The 24413-nt window shown below is 43.8% G+C and overlaps 1 protein-coding gene across 1 annotated transcript in view; it reads right to left on the bottom strand.

The window, feature by feature from the left end:
- Positions 1-8664, bottom strand: part of SHISA3 (shisa family member 3) — a 147210-nt gene extending 138546 nt beyond the window's left edge. Inside the window, exon 1 of the mRNA XM_056557238.1 lies at positions 7934-8664. Within this exon, the coding sequence (XP_056413213.1) occupies positions 7934-7962 (29 nt within the window). The 5' untranslated portion in view covers positions 7963-8664. The remainder of the gene's footprint in view (positions 1-7933) is intronic.
- Between the last annotated feature and the right edge of the window lie 15749 nt (positions 8665-24413).

Here is a 24413-nt window from a genome sequence, read left to right as displayed (position 1 = left end):
TTTATTTTATTTTTTTGCAGTGGTAATGAATTCATTATGTGTGACAAACCTACAAAGTTTGGGTGCATCTCATGCAAGTTTGGCGTATTTTCCCACCAAGAAGTTGGTGTAGAAAATGGAACTGTGAGGTAAAAGCCACAATTGCGACGTTACATACCCATACAGAACGATGCCCTTGTCGTACGCAAACATTTTTACACAGAAAAAAGAACATTGAAAATGATATTAAAAGTCACATTTTATAGAAATACACTAGATTCATCAAATGGTGTGCGCCATATGATGAATTTGGACCAGGACAGCCAAAACAAAAGCATAAAAAAAACGATAAAAAGAAACACAAGACCGAAGTATTGATACATTTCCCCCATTGTTAGGAAAACACTTTTCTACACTTATGAGAACAGGATGTCCCCACTTCATCCCAAAGCCTCATTTGGACAGGTTCAAAATATTACATTTTATTTAAATGTATGATTCCTTTAAGAAACTTAATTATCTTATTGTCTTGCAGGAATTCTTCAATGCCTGTAGAAGTTAGGTTAGATATACATATATCGGGTGCCTGGAATCTAGGCGAAACTAGCAACAACTGATGACACAACTGATGCCAGAAGTGCATCAGTTGACATCAGTAGTGTAGCTGCCGGAATGTTGCCAGTTTTGCCTGAAGTACACATCAACAACCCTGGTGTTCCAGTGTTTGCAGGGTATTCATGGGAAACCCTGTCCTCCCTACCTTCAGTGGAGACCCCTTTACCCTGAGGGATTTCAAGGAAAGGATCCAGAGTTTGTTCGTCTTTTACACTTTCCCTCCTAATCAACAGGTGCAAATGCTCACAGGACAACTACAAGGACCAGCGTTGGAGGTAGTTCGCACCTGGCCAGCCTCCAAGAAGGCAACTGTAGAGCAGATCTTTGAAAGACTGTATCAGGTATTTGAGTCACAACATTCTCCCTCAGAGGTACGTCTCCGGCTGTAAGAAAGGCGACAAAAGCCAGGTGAGACCTTGAGAGCATATGCTGTAGCCCTACAGAATGCTCTAGAGACTGTCCAAAAACTAGATGGTATAACTCCCAAGTAGGGCGATAAAGTGTTACTAGACAGATTTGTTGATGAGGCTCTTAATAAGTGGGACAAAGCCCAGCTGAGAATGTTAGCAGTCCAAAACCCCAATATGTAATTCCCCGCTTTCAAGAGACTGGCTATCCAAATGATTGAGTCCTGGACTGAGTTAGAAGGAGCTTGTCCACCTGTCCAAGAACCACTAGACTAGACCTCTTCTACCACCATCACCAGTCCCCGCCCAGTGTCATCGGTTTTGTCACTCACCGCCGCCTCGGATTTACAGAGTGTTAGGACTGTTGACTAAAGCTGTGAAGGATCTTACCACCCTGTCTGCTCCACCTGACTGAACTGCCCCTGCATAGAAAACCTACCCTTGCTCCTGCAATTTCAACCCCCGCAACCCTCCACCTAGTAGGCCCCCAGGTACTCAAAGCCCCTTTTGTACCCACTGCAACAAATCCAGACATTGGAAAATGCAGTGTTGGGATTTAAACGGATCACTGTCGCGGACCAGCCCTCAGCAAAACAGTCGTCAGGTCCAATCCCAGAACGACCTAAGTCAAGACTCTCACTTTATGTTGCCTCCTGCCCCTATATAAAAATTATTGTAGAAGGTGTACCATTGGAGGCGTTGATAGATACAGGGTCACAAGTGTCTACTATAACTAAAAAAGTTTTCTATCAGCATTGGGATGCTACTTTATTGTGTGAACCGGAGGGTGTTAACTTCTCAGTAGTTGGGGTAATGGGCAACCAGTCGACAGACATGGATACTGGGAGCCAAACATTCAGTTGGGAGAGCATGTACTTAGTGGGCAGGGAGTGATTGTAGCTAATGTGACAGATTAGGGGTCTGCTGAGTTTATATTGTTTATATTATGAAAAATTGTTTTGTGGAGATAGTAGATGCTTTGCATGCCTCTCTTCCCCACATGTCCCCTTCAGGCCAGCGGGCTGCGCAGCACCACTTGAAGGTTCTACAAGCGGAGCGGAAGTTTGCCAACAAGCAAAGGGAAATCTGCGGAGTACGAGTACAAGACATCCGGTCAGTGACCTTGCAATCTAACACAGAGACTATCATCTGGTGTCGTGCAAGTCTCAAAGTCAAGAATAGAGACTATCAAGCCCTGCTGGAGCCTCTGCAACTAGAAGACCACCCTCTTGTCCGAACTGCAAGGAGCCTTGTCACTGTTACCAACGGGAGAGTTCCAGTCCGGTTAGTCAACTTGTCTGAAGTTGCTACTGTGCTACAAAAATACACCCCAGTAGCCCAGTTGTATCTCATGGAGTCGAAGGACATCTAAACGGAACGTATGGTGGCCCGACAGTGTGCTGCCCAAGTGGCTGAAGGATCCAGTACGAGTCCTCCGAGCTCTGGTGGGCACAACTCCACTACCCCCCCCCCCCCCCAAGGGAACAAGTCAAAGGAATCATTAACCAAAAGGTACCATGAAGCTTTTAGTAAACACCCCACAGATTTCGGGCACACGTCCATGATCAAAGACCGAATCCTCACAGGCGACAGTCCACCTATCAAGGAAAGACACCGCCCGGTCGCGCCAGGAATGTATCATACTGTCGACATGAAAGAGGCAGATGTTATCCAAGAATCCAAAAAGGAACCATCCGCTTTTGTGTCGACTACAGGAAACTGAACAACGTCACACATAAGGATGATTATCCTCTGCCAAGAATCGAGGAGTCACTCACAGCCCACGGGTCTGCTGCTTATTTCTCCATCCTGGACTTAACCAGGAGTTATTGGCAAGTGCCCATGGCCATGGAAGACCGGGAGAAGACCCCCTTTGTGACTCCCATGGGACTGTTTGAGTTTAAAAGTATACCATTTTGGCTATGTAATGCTCCTGCTACATTCCAGCACCTGATGGAAAGGTGCCTGGGCCATCTAAATTTTCAGTGTCCTATTGTACCTTGACAATGTCATTGTGTATTCCAAGTCCTACCAGGAACATCTCAGTCATCTATCAGATGTCTTCCAAGTCCTGCTCAAGCATGGGCTGAAGATCAAGCCTTAAAAGTGACACTTGCTTAAACCTCAGGTGCACGGTGAAAGATGTCAGGAGCTTCCTCGGATTTGCCGGCTACTACCACCGATTCATTCCCCACTTTGCCCAGATTGCAGAACCCCTCACAGCTCTCTTACGGGGTACACCGAAGGAGACCTACAATGGAAGACTACCTGTTGAATGGGCCAAAGAGCAAGAGACAGTGTTCAGAGCTCTCAAACGGCTACTGACAGAACCACCCATCCTGGGGTATCCAGACTACTGTTAGCCATTACGGTTGTATACCGATGCCTAGCCCCCATGCATAGCCCAGGATCCAGCGGCATACCCTCGGGTGGTTAAGGCTAAACCACGTCCTGGCATCACAAACACAAGGGGTTAATACCATCTGCCCCTACAGTAACAACATCTGCCCTGCACCACATACCCCATTATCACAAAGGGGTGGAGTCGTGAGATCACGATAATCTGGCCCCGTGGTCGTCATGCTGCACACTCGGAGCCTCCAGCGCTGCGGGAGCTTGCAAAGGTGGGTGCTAAATGACAGATTGTGGGTGTCCCCAGCGGCAGGACTCCTGCGATCAGACATCTTATCCCCTATGCTTTGGATAGGGGATAAGATGTATTTGGGAGTAACCCTTTAAAGAGCACTTCTCTTTTGCAAACCGACATGTTAAATGTTTTTTTTTTATAAGGTTTATGCTTTCTCTTCAGCCTATGTGCCCATGATACCAAGTTACTATACAGTGTAATTTGCTTCTATTACCTCCATGCTGCGCTTTGTCCTGTTTCATGCATAAGACCCACACTCGGGAGTGCTGTATGGCAAATCTTTCTATTTAACTGTTGTCTCCGACCTTTCCCATCCTTCCATTTAGCCAGAGACAGTAAGTAATAAGTCACATGATCTCCAGGTGGCATGGCTATGCAGCAGTGGGTGGGTGGATAGCATTACTCCTTCCACTCTGCTATCCACTCACCCACTGCAGGATTGCCACACCCTAAGTAGACCATGTGACTTATGACAAATTGTCTCCAGCTGTATGGAATGCTGAAAAAGGTCAGAGACAACATTAAAGGGGTATTCCAGTATATTTTTTTTTATGTGACTATGCTACAGGGGCTATAAAGTTAGTGTAGTTGATAATATAGTGTCTGTACTTGTGTGTGACGGTTTTCTCGCAATTCTTCTGTGATTTTCACTCCAATATTTATTTTTATCAGCATACAAAATTACTGTCCTCTCAGATTTTTCCCAGATTGCAATGCGGCCGAGACCTGACTCACTAGTCAGCTGATGACAGGGAGCCTGTCTGCTTCAATGGGTGGAGAAATCGCTTGGTGGGAGAGAGATCAATCTGCAACTAATGCAACAGCTGTAGGCACCCTGATTGAAAACCATAGGTCTTTTAAATGGATGCAGCTCATCTATGCTTCAATGGGTGGGGTGGCTGATATGTGGGAGGGAGGAAAATGGAAGTGTAGGATTTGTAGTCAAAAAATAAAAAGTCAAACAGGGAATACTTGTTCACAAAAAGCCACAACATAGCCATTTAGCCCCAAGACAAGCGCAGATCCTTCCTAAGCATGTCCATTACTGTCTGCCAGGTACATACTAAAATCACCTTATGCTGGATAACCCCTTTAAAATAAAAAGCTTCGTAATACAGTACTTCCGGGTATGGGCCCTGTGCGTGAAATCGGGACAAAGCAGCGCACTAAGGTAATTGAAGCATATTGCACTGTTTTTTTTTAACTCTGCATAATGGGTTTGAAGGCTGCAAAAAAAAAAAACTTTAAAGGGGTACTCCGGTGCTTAGACATCTTATCCCCTATCCAAAGGATAGGGGATAAGATGCCTGATCGCGGGAGTCTTGCACGTGGCACCCCGTTTGTAATCAGTCCCCGGAGCGTGTGATGTCCTGCCCCCGCCCCCATGTGATGTCATGCTCCTCCCCTCAATGCAAGCCTACAGGAGGGGGCACGATAGCTGTCACGCCCCCTCCCGTAGGTTTGCATTGAGGGGCGGAGGGTGAAGTCACACGGGGGCAGGGGCGTGACGTCACACGCCGCCCGCTCTGTAGTCGCCGGTAATCAGTCTGGGATAGATTGAAGATTCTGAGGCATAAATGTTTATTTTGTGATATACCTCCCATTCATTGGCTTGACCCCATCCTTAGCGTTCACAAATACAATATATCTATCTGTGTATACCTGTTGTAAGAGTGAAGTGCTGTTACATATAACATTATTGCCTACATTGCCTTTATAGGTAGCTGCCTATGATACAAGCAATGCCTCATCCAGGCAGTAGTATCATGTAATGCTGTCTGTGAAAGACAATTATGCATAAACTTAACATGTAAACATTGACTTTAGCTCCATAAGTACACCTGAATAGCATGAAACTATTTGCCATAAAGTGGAAATATCCTGATCCCTACTGGCAACTGTACAGATACCTGGATCAACCTTGTCCATAAATACAAGTAGCCCTATATATTGTCCTTCTCCTAGAACAGTGATGGCGAACCTTTTTGAGCCCGAGTGCCCAAACCGTAATGCACGCCAACTTTTTTCCCCTCAAAGTGCCAGCACAGCAATTAAATCAGAATACTGAGGTTTAAGTTTAGAAAAAACAATTCATACAGTTGTCATAACGAATTAACATCTTTAGTTTTAAAAGAAGAACACAACTGTGTTGTGTGTTTGAGGGGTTCTGTATGAGGGTCTGCTGCGTTTATGTAGGTGTGTGGGGGGATGGGGTGCTGTGTGGGGTAGGTGCTGTGTGTGTGTGTGTGTGTGTGTGGGGATGGGGTGCTGTGTGTGTGGGGGGGGGGATGGGGTGCTGTGTGGGGTAGGTGCTGTGTGTGTGGGGGGATGGGGTGCTGTGTGGGGTAGGGTCTGTGTGTGTGTGGGGGGATGGGTTGCTGTATGTGTGTGGGGGGATGGGGTGCTGTGTGGGGTAGGTGCTGTGTGTGTGGGGGGGATGGGGTGCTGTGTGTGTGGGGGGGATGGGTTGCTGTGTGGGGTAGGTGCTGTGTGTGTTTGGGGGGATGGGGTGCTGTTTGGGGTAGGTGCTGTGTGTGTGTGGGGGGATGGGTTGCTGTGTGGGGTAGGTGCTGTGTGTGTTTGGGGGGATGGGTTGCTGTGTGGGCTAGGTGCTGTGTGTGTGGGGGGGGATGGGGTGCTGTGTGGGGTAGGTGCTGTGTGTGTGTGGGGGGGTGGGTTGCTGTGTGGGGTAGGTGCTGTGTGTGTGGGGGGGGATGGGGTGCTGTGTGGGGTAGGTGCTGTGTGTGTGGGGGGGGATGGGGTGCTGTGTGGGGTAGGTGCTGTGTGTGTGGGGGGATGGGGTGCTGTGTGGGGTAGGTGCTGTGTATGTGGGGGCGATGGGGTGCTGTGTGGGGTAGGTGCTGTGTGTGTGGGGGGATGGGGTGCTGTGTGGGGTAGGTGCTGTGTGAGTGGGGAGGGGGGGTAGGGGTGCTGCAGGTTATTTATTTTTAATAAATTTTGAAATGCTCATTTATTTATTTTTAACAGTTACCCCCCCCCCCCCCCCTCCTCTCTTCTTCTTACCTTTGGAGAAGGAGGGGGAGGACACAGTCATATGATGGGGAATATAGACTATAGGAGAGGCACCAGCTATATGAGGGGTACTGCTATACGAAATTCATGTAGCCCATGTTTCCCCTCATGTAGCCCATGTTCCCCTCTTACTACCCCTCTCCCCTTCTCATACAGCCTCTGTCCCCCCTCATACAGCCTATGTTCCCCCTCATACAGTCCCTGTCCCCCCTCATACAGACCCTGTTCCCCCTCATACAACCTATGTTCCCCCTCATACAGCCCCTGTTCCCCCTCATACAGCCCCTGTCCTCCCTCATACAGCCTATGTTCCCCCTCATACAGTCCCTGTCCCCCCTCATACAACCTATGTCCCCCCTCATACAGCCCCTGTCCCCCTCATACAACCTATGTTCCCCCTCATACAGCCCCTGTCCCCCCTCATACAACCTATGTTCCCCCTCATACAGCCCCTGCCCCCCCTCATACAACCTATGTTCCCCCTCATACAACCTATGTCCCCCCTCATACAACCTATGTCCCCCCTCAGAAAGCATATGTTTCCCCTCATACAGCCCCTGTCCCCCCTCATACAACCTATGTCCCCCCCCCAGAAAGTATGTTTCCCCTCATACAGCCCCTGTCCCCCCCCTCATACAACCTATGTCCCCCCTCATACAACCTATGTCCCCCCTCAGAAAGTATATGTTTCCCCTCATACAGCCCCTGTCCCCCCTCATACAACCTATGTCCCCCTCAGAAAGTATATGTTTCCCCTCATACAGCCCCGGTCCCCCCTCATACAGCCTATGTTCCCCCTAATACAACCTATGTCCCCCCTCATACAACCTATGTCCCCCCTCATACAGCCTATGTTCCCCCTCATACAGCCTATGTTCCCCCTCATACAGCCCCTGTCCCCCCTCATACAACCTATGTCCCCCCTCATACAACCTATGTCCCCCCCTCATACAACCTATGTCCCCCTCAGAAAGTATATGTTTCCCCTCATACAGCCCCGGTCCCCCCTCATACAGCCTATGTTCCCCCTAATACAACCTATGTCCCCCCTCATACAACCTATGTCCCCCCCTCATACAGCCTATGTTCCCCCTCATACAGCCCCTGTTCCCCCTCACACAACTTATGTCCCCCCTCACACAACCTATGTTCCCCCTCATACAACCCATTCCCTTCATACAACTAATCCTCTCCTTGTCATTATTAAATATTTGAATATGAAATAGGGAGGAATAATCTTAATTTCATGTACCTGGCCTGCACTCTGTTACTTCCTCCCATGCGGCTCCTGCTGGACCATAGAGCGCTGGGAGGAAGTGACTTCTTGCCAGCGCTAAGCACTGCTGGGAGAAAGCCACAGCCTGGCACACTGTACGGGAGGCGGCTTCCACCGCAGGGCTTTTAAATGCTGTGCATGATGCCGCGTGATGCCGGGCAGAGCCACCATGGGAAGCCTGGCCGAGCTGCTGCATGAGCCGGTGACCGTTTAAGCAAGTAATCGCCAGATTTGGTCAGATGGCGAACTATGGCCACGTGCCCACAGAGGGTTCGCCATCACTGTCCTAGAAGATGACAAAAGGCCCCATTCATATGATGTGCTCCTATTCAAAGATTGAAATGTTGCTGTTCACACTGGATTAATAAATGACAGTTTCATTTGGATTTACATCCTGCTGTCTTCTTCATGTGGATTGGTAATTCGTAGTTGGGTCCAACCCCTGGAGCTTGCACCTATCACATTGAAACTTAACAGTGGTGCCCTACTTTGCTGCAGTGCCTTTAAACTTTATAATAAAAGGTTTTCTTTCTTTAACCCCAAATAGTGACCTTATGGTTTCTGTGAGGTCTGTAAAAACAATAACTTATAACCTTTGTTTTTAAAGAGTCAATTTACATATTTATGTAAAGATATAATATAGTGTTGCCCACAGCAAGCATGGGAGATGTAATGCAGGGCCAGGTGGATGTAATAGTACCCGAGTCTATGGTACTATGGCCAGACTGGACCCTAAATATCCTCCCCTCATTTTATATATAAGTGAAAGTCCCAGAGGGGAGAAATGCATCTTTCAAACATTTAGTATAGTATATGTTGTAGATATGCCAAACATGTCTCTGATGGGAATATCCCTATTATAATAAACGATTTGTCTTTTAACATGTCATTGTTGTTTTTATGCTGCAATGATGCCTTAGAGATAGAAATACACATAGGCCCAGATTTACTATCACAAATGTGCCAGAATTTTGTCTTACATGACTTCTACAACATTGAGTTTTAGATACTTTTTAGGGAAAAAAATTCACTGGGTCCAACAAAAGTGATGAGGACCAAATGGGTCAAAAATGCATCAAGAGTTTGGTGCACAATTTTGGTTTCAAGTAAGCCAGCTAATAGATGGTGTAAACTAGACTAGACAATCTTCAGATACACTAGATCTATATTACACAAACTGAAACATCATCTTGTTTAATCTTCTAAATTTGAAGTCTAAGAATTAGATAGTTTTAGTATATCTAGGCCACAGTACAATGGGGGAGATTTATCAAAACCTGTGCAGAGGAAGAGTGGTGCAGTTGCCCATAGCAACCAATCAGATTGCTTCTTTCATTTTCCACAGGCCTCTAAAGAGGCCTGTGGAAAATGAAAGAAGCAATCTGATTGGTTGCTATGGGCAACTACACCACTCTTCCTCTGCACAGGTTTTGATAAATCTCCCCCAATGACTCTATATATCCAATGTAACACACAGGAGTAATTCATAGTCGTACAGAGACACTCCACAAGTACAGTGCATAACATAGAGCAGAAAATATGAACTGTAAATCTTCAGGACATCTGTCAATAAGTGTCACTTCTCCTGAAATGGCTTTGACTTCTTTTACACATTTAAATCAACCTTAAAGGGGTACTCCGGTGGAAAACTTTTTTTTTTTTTTTTTTTTTAAATCAACTGGTGCCAGAAAGTTAAACAGATTTGTAAATTACTTCTATTAAAAAAATCTTAATCCTTCCAGTACTTATTAGCGGCTGAATACTACAGAGGAAAATATTTTCTTTTTGGAGCACAGTGCTCTCTGCTAGGAACTGTCCAGAGCAGTATATGTTTGCTATGGGGATTTTCTCCTACTCTTAGTTCTTAAAATGGACAGGTTGCTCCTTGACATTTCTCTATGCCGTACAGTGCGACCCAAAATCCGTTCGTAATCCTCAGATTTCATGATGCGGTGCACACATTCAAGGCACCCAGTGCCAGAGACAGCAAAACAGCCCCAAATAATCATTGAACCTCCACCATATTTAACTGTATGTACTGTGTTCTTTTCTTTGTAGGCCTCATTCTGTTTTTTTGTAAACAGTAGAATGATGTGCTTTACCAAAAAGCTCTATCTTGGTCTGATCTGTCCACAAGACGTTTTCCCAGAAGGATTTTGGTTTACTCAAGTTAATTTTGGCAAAATATAGTCTTGCTTTTTTATGTCTCTGTGTCAGCAGTGGGGTCCACCTGGGTCTCCTGCCATAACGTTTCATTTCATTTAAATATTGACAGATAGTTTGCGTTGACACTGATGCTCTCTTAGCCTACAGGACAGCTTGAATATCATTGGAACTTGTTTGGGGCTGCTTATCCACCATCCGGACTATGCTGCGTTTACACCTTTCATCAATTTTTCTCTTCCGTTCATGCCCAGGAAGATTGGCTACAGTGCTATGGGTTGCAAACTTCTTGATAATGTTGTGCACGGGGGACAAAGGCAAATCTAGCTCTCTGGAGATGGACTTGTAACCTTAAGATTGTTGATATTTTTTTTATTTGGTTCTCCAGTCCTCAGACAGTTCTTATCTCCTCTTTCTGTTGTCCATGCTTAGTGTGGCACACACGGACACACAATACAAAGACTAAGTGAACTTCTCTCCTTTTTATCTGCTTTCAGGTGTGATTTTTATGTTACCCACACCTGTTACGTGCCTCAGGTGAGTTTAAAGGAGCATCAAATGCTTGAAACAATCTTATTTTTCCACAATTTTGAAAGGGTGCCAATAATTTTGTCCAGCCCATCTTTGGAGTGTGGTATGACATTTTGTCCAATTTGCTTTTTTTCCCTCCCTTTATTGGTTTAGTTCCAATACACACAAAGGGAATAAACATGTATAGCAAAACATGTGTTACTGCAATCCTTTCCTGTGAGAAATACTTCATTTTCTTGAACAATTTCAGGGGTGCCAACATTTACGGCCATGACTGTATAGAGTACATACTACAACAGAAAAGAGGTCTGGGGCGGCACTGCCCAATATACCACCATATAACACCCGTACCTGGAGAGGTATATGTGCTGAGTGATATTTGACTCTGTGATGTGCTCTTCTGCCTCAACAATAGCCATCATTATATGTACCGAATACCAAATGAGTAGTCAGATAACTCTATCCAGCAGATGACTGACAATGTGTTCAACAGGCAGCATCAATTTACCGCACAACAGTAAATAACACTCATTTAAATATCACAAAAACTGTGAACAGCAGCACAATAGTTCTGATTGATACATATATTAAAAGCTCAGCAGTGACAATACCGGGAATATAGAACATATATTAAGGCTGTATAAAATGGCCGACTTGACAGTCACATTATAATGCAAATTATACGGCAGTCCTATTAGTAATGGAAGAATTATGAAGTGGTTTCAGTCATACGTTTATTATGTGTTCAAGAATGTTCTAATGTGTTGTAATGTCCAAGATCAATGCAGTGCATTAATGTAAAAAAGTACCAATCTATGACGGTAAGTATCTGGAATGCATCACCTATCTAAACCTATGAGGCACATACTATACCTTCCTGTATCATAGATTTTACATAGATAATAGTAAAAAAATTCCAGTACACACGGATAAAATCTTCTTTCATTTAATTAATCTCCATAAAAAACAGAACATTGCACATAAATACAGGAACACGCATAGACCCATTTCAAGCAGCATATTACCCTTAAAGGGGTGTTCCAGGCAAAAACATTTTATCCCCTATCCAAAGGATAGGGGATAAGATGTCTGATCGCGGGGGGCCCGCTGCTGAGACCCCCGCAATCTCCCTGCAGCACCCGCATTCTATGTGGGTGCTGAATATCCAGTTTCGGAATCCTCTGGGTTTCCGGGACCGGGGACGTCACGCCTATGTCTATGGGAGGGGGCGTGACGGCCACGTCCCCAGTCCCGGAAACCCGGAGGTTTCCGAAACTGGAGATTCAGTGCCCGCATAGAATGCGGGTGCTGAAGGGAGATCGCGGGGGTCTCCGCAGCGGGCCCTCCGCAATCAGACATCTTATCCCCTATCCTTTGGATAGGGGATAAAAGGTTTTTGCCCGGAATACCCCTTTAATTATAACAAACTAGGTATGAAGTCCAGCTAAGGCCCCTTTCACTCTATCAATCACTACTGCTTGACTATAATGGGGTACATTGGGACCCGCTGTTGCCCATTGTGCCCAGTCCAAATTACGGCCTTCAGACTCAAAATAAAAAAAAGAGTTTGATGGCTGTTCTTGACGGGGCACAACGGCAGTGTAAAAGAAGCCTAAGGCTGGGTTCACATAACGTTTTTGCCATACTGTTTTCAATCCGTTTTTCTAAAGAAAACCGTATGGCAAAAAAACGGATGGAACAGTATGGAAAAAAGTAAACAGTATGCGTTTTTAAACAGTATACTGTTTTTAAAAGTGCATACAGTTCCGTCAGTTTTTATTTTAAAAAAAAAAAAAACATACGTTTTTGAAAATTTTGTCCATTTTTAATGGGAGGGGTCTTGGGTGGGGACTTTAGGATTCAAATGCGCATGTGCAAAGTAAAAACGTATACGTTTTTTCCGAATGGAACCGTATACATGTGCTTTTCCCATTGACGTCCATGTTAAAAAAAAATGTATGCGGTTGCAGTACGGTTTAAAAACATATGAGATAGGTAGATAGATAGATAAGTAGATAGATAGATAGATATGAGATAGATAGATATGCGATAGATACATATGAGATAGATATGAGATAGATAGATAGATAGATATGAGATAGATAGCTAGATATGAGATAGATAGATATGAGAGATAGATAGATAGATAGATATGAGATAGATAGATATGAGATAGATAGATATGCGATAGATACATATGAGATAGATATGAGATAGATAGATATAAGATAGATAGATAGATAGATATGAGATAGATAGATAGATATGAGATAGATAAATAGATAGATATGAGATAGATAGCTAGATATGAGATAGATAAATAGATAGATATGAGATAGATAGATATGCGATAGATAGATATGCGATAGATAGATATGCGATAGATATGCGATAGATAGATATGAGATAGATAGATAGATAGATATGAGATAGAAATGAGATAGATAGATAGATATGAGATAGATAGATATAAGATAGATAGATAGATATGAGAGAGATAGATAGATAGATAGATACAGCAACAGGAGAATAGAGCAGCACACTGCTAGCACAAAGATATAGATGAAACATGAGTATATAGATAAAACATGAGTATAGAGATAGAACATGAAAAGCTATACAGCTGTAATGCAATAAATGAAGATATGAAACTATGAAAATATGAGGTACTTAGCTTGCAAATTTGGCGCCAAATAGCGTGGACCGTCCCACCACGGTAAGGTGACCTCATTCTGGGATGGACCCTACACTGTGTATATGCCTCTGTGTGAACAGTACAGCAGGCATGCAAGGTCTGAAACATCCAAGGCACCTTATATATACCTAATAGAGGTGGGTGGGGTGCAGGAGCCAACATGGAGGTAGCCACTCCCCCGTATGTGTAATACAACCAAAGGATAAATTGGCCAGCACTATTGATCCAAACTATTGTAAAAACCTGGCTTGCAGGTGCAAGCTGCTGGGCTAAATATACAGCAACAGGAGAATACAGCAGCACACTGCTAGCACAAAGATATAGATGAAACATGAGTATATAGATAAAACATGAGTATATAGATAGAACATTAAAAGCTATACAGCTGTAATGCAATAAATGAAGATATGAAACTATGAAAATATGAGGTACTTAGCTTGCAAATTTGGCGCCAAATAGCGTGGCTCCTGCACCCCATCCACCTCTATTAGGTGTAAATAAGGTGCCTTGGATGTTTCAGACCTTGCATGCCTGCTGTACTGTTCACATAGAGGCATATACACAGTGTAGGGTCCGTCCCAGAATGAGGTCACCTTACCGTGGTGGGACGGTCCACGCTATTTGGCGCCAAATTTGCAAGCTAAGTACCTCATATTTTCATAGTTTCATATCTTCATTTATTGCACTACAGCTGTATAGCTTTTCATGTTCTATCTATATACTCATGTTTTATCTATATACTCATGTTTCATCTATATCTTTGTGCTAGCAGTGTGCTGCTGTATTCTCCTGTTGCTGTTTATTTAGCCCAGCAGCTTGCACCTGCAAGCCAGGTTTTTACAATAGTTTGGATCAATAGTGCTGGCCAACTTATCCTTTTGGTTAGATAGATAGATAGATATTAGATAGATATAAGATAGATAGATAGATAGATAGATAGATAGATATGAGATTGATAGATAGATAGATATGAGATAGAAAGATATGAAATAGATAGATATTAGATAGATAAATAAATAGATAGATGCAAGATGGATATAGATAGATAGATAGATAGATATGAGATAGATAGACAGATAGATATGAGATGGATATGAGATAGATGGATAGATATGAGATGGATGGATAGATAGATATATGTGAGATAGATAGATAGATGTGAAATAGATAGATATGAGATAGATAGACAGATAGATATGAGATAGATAAATAGATGTGAGATAGATAGATGATAGATAGAGATAGATAGATATAAGATAGATACAGTAGATAGATAGATAGATGATAGATAGGACATGGATATCTTTTTACCAACCAGTGTGCCTCCAGCTGTTGCAAAACTAAAAAAAACTACAACTCCTGGACATTTGGCTGTTGAGGTATGCTGGGAGTTGTAGTTTTGCAACAGCTGGAGGCACCCTGTGGGATGGATAGATCGATAGGTAGATAGTGTTTTCCAACCAGGGTGTCTCCAGCTGTTGCAAAACTACAACTCCCAGCATTCCTGGACTGTAGTTTTGCAAGAGCTGGAGGCACCATGGTAGGAAAACACTGATCTATGCCCAGTCAATCTATCTATCTCAGGGTTTACCAACCAGTGTGCTTCCAGCTGTTGCAAAACTACAACTCCCAGCATGCCCGGACAGTCTTTAGCTGTCCGGAAGTTGTAGTTTTGCAACAGCTGGAGGCTCCCTGGTTGGGAAACACTGCCTTAATGGATTAATGATAAATAAACAAGCAGTGTGTCCACATGTTGTGGCCACAGTGGGGTCACTTTCCCTGCTCCGGGGTCCACAAGTCACCTACAGGTCACATTACAAATTTTTTTTTTTTGAAAAATCGCGGCAAAAATGGCGCAGTTTTACCGCGATTTCGAAAAATCGCGGTAAAACCGTGCCATTTTTGCCGCAATTTTTCCCAAAAATTGTTCTTGTAATGTGACCTGTAGGTGACCTGTGGACCCCGGAGCAGGGAAAGTGACCCCACTGGGCTGCTAGTGAGAAGAGAGGCAGGACAGGGGACATAACTTCCCCTCACAGCCGCTGTGCTCCTGGGAGGCCTGTCAGCTCTCCGCCTCCGTCCTCTTCCTGTGCTGGGGGCGGAGCCATGAATCAGGTGACTTCATCCCTGCGCTACTGCCTGTCTCCCTAATGATACCGGAGCAGGAGCAGCACAGGGATTGTAAAAAAAAATAGCGCTGGTCTGAGTGGGGATGGGGACAACTGTCCTGGGTCCTCACCAGCTGCACCTCTCTCTCAAGGGGGCCCTTGGCCAGTGCCTGATGGCCTGTGTGTAGTGGCGGGCCGCTGTGCAGCTAAACATGCTGCACATGTGATTTGTCCGCCCCTGGTCCATAGTAGAAAAACCTTGATGCGTTTTGAGATAATTGTAACTCTTAGTCAGAAGTATATAACATACAAGCCAACACTTAGTTTACATAGGGGGGGGTGTGTGTAAGAAAACCCGGAGCCACCAATAGTGGGTGCTCCTTGCACAATGATTTTTCTTAGTGCCTAATTAGACTCCAAAACAGGTAAGTACTTCCGTATGATTCTAAAAATACAGTGATCCCTCAACTTACAATGGCCTCAACATACAATAGTTTCAACATACAATGGTCTTTTCTGGACCATCGTAACTTGAAACCAGACTCAACATACAATGTACAGGCAGTCCAGATCTGTGATACATATCACAACTGGAGGAACTGACCAATCAGAATGGGCATTTTACTGGTAAATCACCTCTATTACTGAAGTACATGCACTGAATTCCTTTCTGGTAGCACCCCCTACAGTACAGGGAGGAACTACAAGTTCTGTACTACTCCTTACCTGTGCCAGGGTTAGCTGCTCCTTTGGAAACCAAGTAAGGGCGGCACCATTTGGGACACTGTGCGTACTGTATAGGACCCTGAAGAAGCTCCTGTCCTCTACATAAACCAGTGTTTCCCAACCAGGGTGCCTCCAGTTGTTGCAAAACTACAACTTCCAGCATGCCCGGACAGCCAACGGCTGTCCGGGCATGCTGGAAGTTGTAGTTTTGCAACAGCTGGAGGCACCCTGCTTGGGAAACACTGACATAGACAGTGATTTACAGCTCCCAGCAGATCTTTCTTTCTTTTACATGTAAGGATTTGCTTTATCTATATTAGTTATCTACTTATTTTTCTTTAATCCTCACTTTTTCCTATTTGTGGATGACATTTTGGGGCTTCAGAACCAATTACCAGGTTTCCATAGAGTTATGGTCTCAACATACAATGGTTTCAACATACAATGGTCTTCCCAGAACCAATTAATATTGTAACTTGAGGGACCACTGTACAAGTAAGCTCTCAGCTAGGAGGTGTAGAAAATACAACAAATCTATTGCCTGACTCCGTATTAGACTTAGTCTGCTTGGATAACAATAGAGATATATGATCTCTCGGAGTAACCACTGAAGCTGATCTATCTAAAAGGTCTTAACGATATAAACCTATTCCTAATACCAAAAGATTATCATTAAAAATGATCTGGTTTTAGTACAGATACAAGGTGCTCTGTCCAACTCCCCCTGTGGTTGGCATAGGATGGCATAGGGGCTTTGTGCATCTTAGGTAGGGAGTGAAAAATGGCACAAACAGTGAAGTGTCACTGACTACAGACCCCCCCCCCCCCCCCCCCCCTCCTCGTCAGCCCATCTGACAACAATGTCAGTACTAGAGATGAGCGAACTTACAGTAAATTTGATTCATCACAAACTTCTCGGCTCGGCAGTTGATGACTTTTCCTGCATAAATTAGTTCAGCCTTCAGGTGCTCCGATGGGCTGGAAAAGGTGGATACAGTCCTAGGAGACTCTTTCCTAGGACTGTATCCACCTTTTCCAGCCCACCGGGGCACCGGAAAGCTGAACTAATTTATGCAGGAAAAGTCAGCAACCACCGAGCCGAGAAGTTTGTGACGAATCGAATTTACTGTAAGTTCGCTCATCTCTAGTCAGTACCTATTATAAGAATGGCGAGAGCCTTTCTTTCATACCTAGACAAAGGGGGAGATTTATCAAAACCTGTGCAGAGGAAGACTTGCCCAGTTGCCCATAGCAACCAATCAGCTTGCTTCTTTCATTTTTATGAAGGCCTGTGAAAAATGAAAGAAGCGATCTGATTGGTTGCTATGGGCAACTGGGCAAGTTTTCCTCTGCACAGGTTTTGATAAATCTCCCCTCAAGTGTGTGCTCTCTGTTCATTAGATACATAGTTACTGTGCTGATCTAAGCCATCTTCTAGTTCCTGAAGTATAACTGAAGCAATTGAATCTGACTGAATTGGATAAACATACTTATTTTCTACTTAAAAATATGCAGAAATGTTTGAATGTTTATCAAATTCTTGTGCATTTTCATTACTATTAATTAAAAAAAAATAAAAAAAGTAGAATGTGCAATTTCAATCACCTTTCTGCCCAAAAAGTACCAAGATACATCCAGAGGGCTGTAAGGACCTACTCCAGTTAAAAAATATTTGCGGACCGCGACATTTCTGACATCCTAAATATATACAGGCAGACATGTTGATAAGCAGTAATACAGTGGTCCCTCAACATACGATGGTAATCCGTTCCAAATGGACCATCGTTTGTTGAAACCATCGTATGTTGAGGGATCCGTGCAATGTAAAATATAGGACAGTGGTCTACAACCTGCGGACCTCCAGATGTTGCAAAACTACAACACCCAGCATGCCCGGACAGCCAATGGCTGTCCGGGCATGCTGGGAGTTGCAGTTTTGCAACATCTGTAGGTTTGCAGGTTTTAGACCACTGGTAGAGGAAGTTGTACTCACCTGTCCCCGCCGCTCCGGACCGTCACCGCTCGTCACCGCTGCCCTGGATGTCGCCCTCCATCGCTGTCGTCGTGTCCCCAGGGTGTCCCCGACGCTCCGGTAAGGCCTCTGCTTCCCCTGCATCTTCTCTCTCCGTCGCCGCCATCATGTCGTTACGCACACCGCTCCTATTGGATGATGGGACGGCGTGCGCGCAACGTAATGACGATGATGGAGAGCGCTGACGATGCAGTCGATCCCGAAGAGGACGCTCCGGAGCCCCGAGGACAGGTAAGTGATCGTCACCGGACCACACGGGGCACCGTAAACGGCTATCCGGTGGCAGCTGAGGCAGTCTGCGCTGCCGGATAGCCGTTTATGCGATGGCCCCAACATAGAAAAGCATCGTAAGTTGATGCTGCCTTCAACATGCAATGGCCTCTGAGAGGCCATCGTATGTTGAAATGATCGTATGTCGGGGCAATCGTAGGTCGGGGGGTCACTGTACTGTAGTCCTATTTCTTCTTCAGTCTTAGTTGGTAATAATTTGGATTTGGACTATTTTGTGTTTCCTGTCGCCTATCTGTTTTTTGTTTTTTTTAATGCTTTTTCTTGGTTCCGTTTTTATCCTGTGAAGACTGAATAGGGCTCAAGGCAGATTTCTCAGTTTTCTCCATAACATCTGAAGCTGTGTCAGACAAGTTTGCCTCGGGGGAGCTAAAACTAACACACGTTGGTCTCTTTTTAGAATGCTTTTTTGTAATTTTTTCAAATGGAAGGTGGTGTAACAGGTCTATCAGACAAGTCTATTTTAGACTAATAATAAACCATATTAGATTTATAATCTTGCAAATCACACAGAAAATGTACATTTTTTTCTTTGGCATCAGACTGAACTGGCGCTGTGGATGTTTTTGAAAGTGAATTTTATTGAAGACAAAATGTGTTGATGCTTTTTGACAGCTTTACTTTGACTGTCTTGGAGGTCAAAATCCCAGGCTACCTACAAGACACCAAACAAGTTCTACAGGGATTACAGGACTTTGGTCAGAACAACGTACATGAATTATATACCTGTATCCCCAATAAGCTTGCACTTCAGGCACTAAGGTGTTTTTGTCCACGTATGGAGCCTACACTAGTGATCTGCACAAGTAATTGATAGAGGTCATATATTACTTATTTAAAGCGTACCTGTCAGATCCCACACAAAAAAAACTGTTATATGTGACTCAGTACCTCATCCTGATCATGTACATGTAATTTTTATGTCTCTATCAGCCATATTTCACAAAGAAAATAGCATATTATAGCTGCTCAATGTCTTTTCCATCTTATCAAAGGGAGGGGGCGTGTCCCTCTCGTGCCTGCACTGTGATGACTACTTCCCCTCCCTCACTCTATTGACTCATTGCTCTCGGGAGCCTGGCAGCCCTGCTCTGTAACCCTTTCCTCTCTGGTTTTATGCTGTACACACACACACACCTGATGATTATTGGAGATTGCCTGTACTCTACCACCAAATACAATATGGTGAGTGTATAACTTAGATCTTCCTGTGTCATTCATGTGTGTCATCCTTAGGCAGTCCTGTAATGCTGGGACTTGTAGTTTTGGAATAGTTGAAGGTACACTGTTTGGATAACTCTTTTTTGCAGCAGTGTTGCCTTGAGCTGTGTGGCTACATCTTTTGCAAAACTACATCTACCAGCATGTCCAGACATCCTTTGACTGTCCAGGCATGCTTGGAGTTGTAGTTTTGTAACAGCTGGAGGCAAATGATTGGTAAAACTCTGTGTTACAGCAGTGTTGCTGCAGGCTGTATTCCTCTTGCAGCCTTGTCAATCAGCCATCTTGTGTCCATGGCCCTTGAACACCCTCATGCTGCTGTGGGACTCATAAGTGTCCTAGGCGGTATGGAGACTCCTAGTGGTGGAATTTTTAAAAGCAGTTTTCTTTAACAAAATGTGAAGAAAAAAAAAATTAAAGATGTGTATTACAAAAACTATTGTTTTGCCAAGATGTACAACATATAAAAAGGTTTTATATCTGACAGTGCCCATTTAAACATTTTTTTTTTTCATTTTTGATGATAAATATTTCCTGCAGACCACCACAAAATCCATGGTGCACAGTTCTCTCCATTTTCTATGGCTTGGTGAAAGAGTTTTATTGTTTGACCCATCTAATATGTTTGCTGGGAGTATCCTCTGGTATGGCCATTACATAGATGACCCTTTTGACATTAATCTGGGGGTCTGACATAGCGGGCATACATTGGGAATAGCATGAATACCAATCATGTAAACTTGTCCTTTCCTGTACCATTACTCCAGCAGTGCTGTCTTTTTGGACCTTATTTTAAACGGGAGACCCAGCAGCACAATACTCCAGGTAATTCCATTCTGCATGCACGCTCATACAATTCTCCTCACAGGGTGCACTACGTACCACAGGGCTGAGTTGCTCAGAGTGTGTAATAATTGTACTAAACCAGCACCCACTAATGGTCAGCTGGTAGCTCCAAGGTTTTTTTTTTCCCTAAGGAACTCATAATGTTTGGCTATGTCACTGTGTTTTTTTTTTTTTAAGCCTGGACATACTAGATGCCATTGTTGAGGAATTGCTGAAGTGATCATTTCTTTCAAATCTTATTATTTCAATTTTTATTCAGAGGTACAATAATACATAAACTGCAATTGTAGTTTATGTAAAATAATAGCACAAGGGCATTAAGATGGAGGGGGGAGGGATAATGGCAAAAGGGGAACAGTGGGAGGGGGGATAATGGCACAAGGGGATTAATATGGAGGGGGGATGATGATTACCCCCCCCCCCCCCCTCCATCTTAATCCCCTTGTGCCATTTCCCCCCTCCATCTTAATCCCTTTGTGCCATTATCCCCCCCTCCATCTTAATCCCCTTGTGCCATTTTCCCCCTCCATCTTAATGGAGCTGCGGGTCATAGGTTAAGCTGGTGCTCTCTGGGAGAACATGTGACAACAAATCATGTGACTGCATAACATAACATGTGACAGACTTACACAGGTCCTTTGTACTACCTATACATAAGGATGCTGTCTAGGCATTAAAGTGATATACACAACATTCTGGAAACAACAGGGGGAGACCTTGCCGGGGAGCCCCCAGGTCACTGAGGGTCTCAACCTAATAGGGCCTAAAGGTAGTGCAGGACCATGTCCTGTACTGGGACATCACATAAGAACATGCCTTTTGTCCACGGGTATCCCGGTATTCCGCGCAAATTTACGTACGAGGGGGTACCCCCGGACATACTTTCAGCCTTTGGGGGTTCAGTCGCCAAAAAGGTTGAGAACCATTGCTCTAAGAAATATATTGCTGTCTATGGGGTCAGGCAGAGATTCCAAAGTGTGAATGCAACTTAACAGGGAATAGAAATAGTGTCTATGTCTATTTGTGGAGGGAACAATGTCATAAACTTTGAATTACTAGAGTCCCTAAAAATAAAAATTATTATGATAAGACACTTTTTGTACTACCCTTAACATTCTCTTTCTGCTCTTTTATGGGATATGCAGATATATATTTTATATTTCTTTATATTGCATAATTGTATCAACCTGCTCACATTATATGTGTATAAGAGAGACCATGTGCGATCCACACAAAATAAATGGACCATCTCTGCTGGTGCTAGTACTTAGAGAGGTATTTCAAAAATGAATCTGACCATAGATCTTGAAAATAGAACTATGTAATTTATTCCATACATGCAACATTACCTTTCGAACCTGTACCAGATTCTTTGTCAGGCAAATGGATATAAAAGTATTCACAGTTAAAAGTGGTGGATAAATCCCTACTGAGTCCATCTTTTGTTGTTGATCGCATATGGTATCTCTTACACACATTTACTGTACGGAGGATCCTGTCAGACCTCGAGAGGATGCCGCGGCTGCAGATTACCTTCTTGGATTCCCACTGCGAGTCTATGTGCCAGTACTGGTGTTGTGCCCTCAGCACTAGTGTTGCTCGCGAATATTCGCAATTCGAATATTATTCGCGAATATCGCATATTCGCGAATTCGCGAATTTCGCGAATATAGCGCTATATATTCGTAATTACGAATATTCGTTTTTTTTTTTTTTTTTTTTTTTTTTTTTTCACAGTACACATCACAGTGATCACCCCTCTCTGCTTCCAGCTTGTGTGGTGTAAAGACTTGTGTGGTGTAAAGAAGGCTGTAATACTACTGTGTGAGACTGGCGCGCGAAAATTCGCATATGCGAAAATTAACATATGCTAATTTTCGCATATGCGAATTTTCGCATACACTAATTTCCGCATGCGCGTATTTTCGCATACGCGAAAAAAAAATGAGAATATAACGAATATGCGAATATTCGCGAATATATGACGAATATTCGTCCATATATTCGCGAATATTCGCGAATTCGAATATGGCCTATGCCGCTCAACACTACTCAGCACAACATCCTCCGGTAAACCTTGTACTATCTACCTGTGAGGGTTTACCGCAATGGGAGTACACCTTCTTTACTCTTTTTTTTTCTTCCTGTCTGCTCACATTATATGACATGTTGTAAAATGTTCTTCTTATATTTTCTGGTATCATGTCATTCTGTCATTTGTGTCAGTGTGGGGAGAAGTAAGTGTAGGTAGTTGCCACTCTTTTTAGCTATAATTAACTCGAAACGCGTCAATATTTTTCTCCTGTATAGGGCTTTATGGACTAATAATAATAAATAATAATAATAAATCTCTAAAGAAGCACATCAGTCTATATTTGTATATTTGTAGTATCCCCCTTAATCATCACAAAAATGTTACATACGAGCACACAGAGGGTTAATTTCTTATATGTGTGACTATAAGAAGGGGTCAAACCTAAGAACTACATTTAGGGCATACCGTCTGCATAAGCTATACACGTAGTATTCAGAAGACTCTGGATCAGGAAGTAGTTAGAAAGGAGTAAGAATGAAAGTTAGAGAAAAAGATTGGCCTTTCTATCGGAGAAGATGTGTTAAAGTAGTCTGCTGTCTCCCTTCAGGCCTAAACTCAGCATCTCTTGGGGCTACACTGGTCCTGTGGACAACTCGATATGTCGTACTTTACTCCAAGTCTGAATTCAGAAAAGAAAGAGAAACAGTCTTTTGGAATAAGATGTAGAAGTTCCCCATACAAGGACCTTACAGGACTTTAGGCTGGGGCTAGTGCAATGTGACTTCCACATTGAGGACTAGAAACAGTTTGCTGAAAGCTCACGAGTCCATCTCCATTGTGCAGAGCACAAACTAGCATAGCAGCAACGGCAAAGATTTCTCAGGACTGCCTAAACAGATCAGAACGGGGTAAAGGGGATCACTTGCACTAAATTCCTGTAAATTCTGGTTGGTGCAGGTGATCCTGATGTCAGTTTCACTTTAAATTGCACTGAGAGGAATACAGCAGAAATAATTGTTGTTAAAGGGGTACTCCGGTGGAAAACTTTTTTTTTTTTTTAAATCAACTGGTGACAGAAAGTTAAACAGATTTGTAAATTACTTCTATTAAAAAATCGTAATCCTTCCAGTACTTATTAGCTGATGAATACTACAGAGGAAATTATTTTCTTTTTGGAACGCAGAGCTCTCTGCTGACATCACGAGCACATATTAAGAACTGTCCAGAGTAGGAGAAAATCCCCATAGCAAACATATGCTGCTCTGGACATTTCCTAAAATGGACAGAGATGTCAGCAGAGAGCACTGTGGTCATGATGTCAGAGAGCTCTGTGTTCCAAAAAGAAAATAATTTCCTCTGTAGTATTCAGCAGCTAATACGCACTGGAATGATTAAGATTTTTTAATAGAAGTCATTTACAAATCTGTTTAACTTTCTGACAACAGTTGATAAAAAAAAAAAAAAAAGTTTTCCACCAGAGTACCCCTTTAACCCCTTAACCCCTTAAGGACGCAGGACGTAAATGTACGTCCTGGTGAGGTGGTACTTAACGCACCAGGACGTACATTTACGTCCTAAGCATAACCGCGGGCATCGGAGCGATGCCCGTGTCATGCGCGGCTGATCCCGGCTGCTGATCGCAGCCAGGGACCCGCCGGCAATGGCCGACGCCCGCGATCTCGCGGGCGTCCGCCATTAACCCCTCAGGTGCCGGGATCAATACAGATCCCGGCATCTGCGGTAGTTCGCGATTAAAATGAACGATCGGATCGCCCGCAGCGCTGCTGCGGGGATCCGATCATTCATAACGC

This window comes from Hyla sarda, chromosome 1 (assembly GCF_029499605.1).
Source record: "Hyla sarda isolate aHylSar1 chromosome 1, aHylSar1.hap1, whole genome shotgun sequence".
In the NCBI taxonomy this organism is placed as follows: Eukaryota; Metazoa; Chordata; class Amphibia; order Anura; family Hylidae; genus Hyla; species Hyla sarda.
This window is presented reverse-complemented; position numbering and strand designations above follow the sequence as displayed.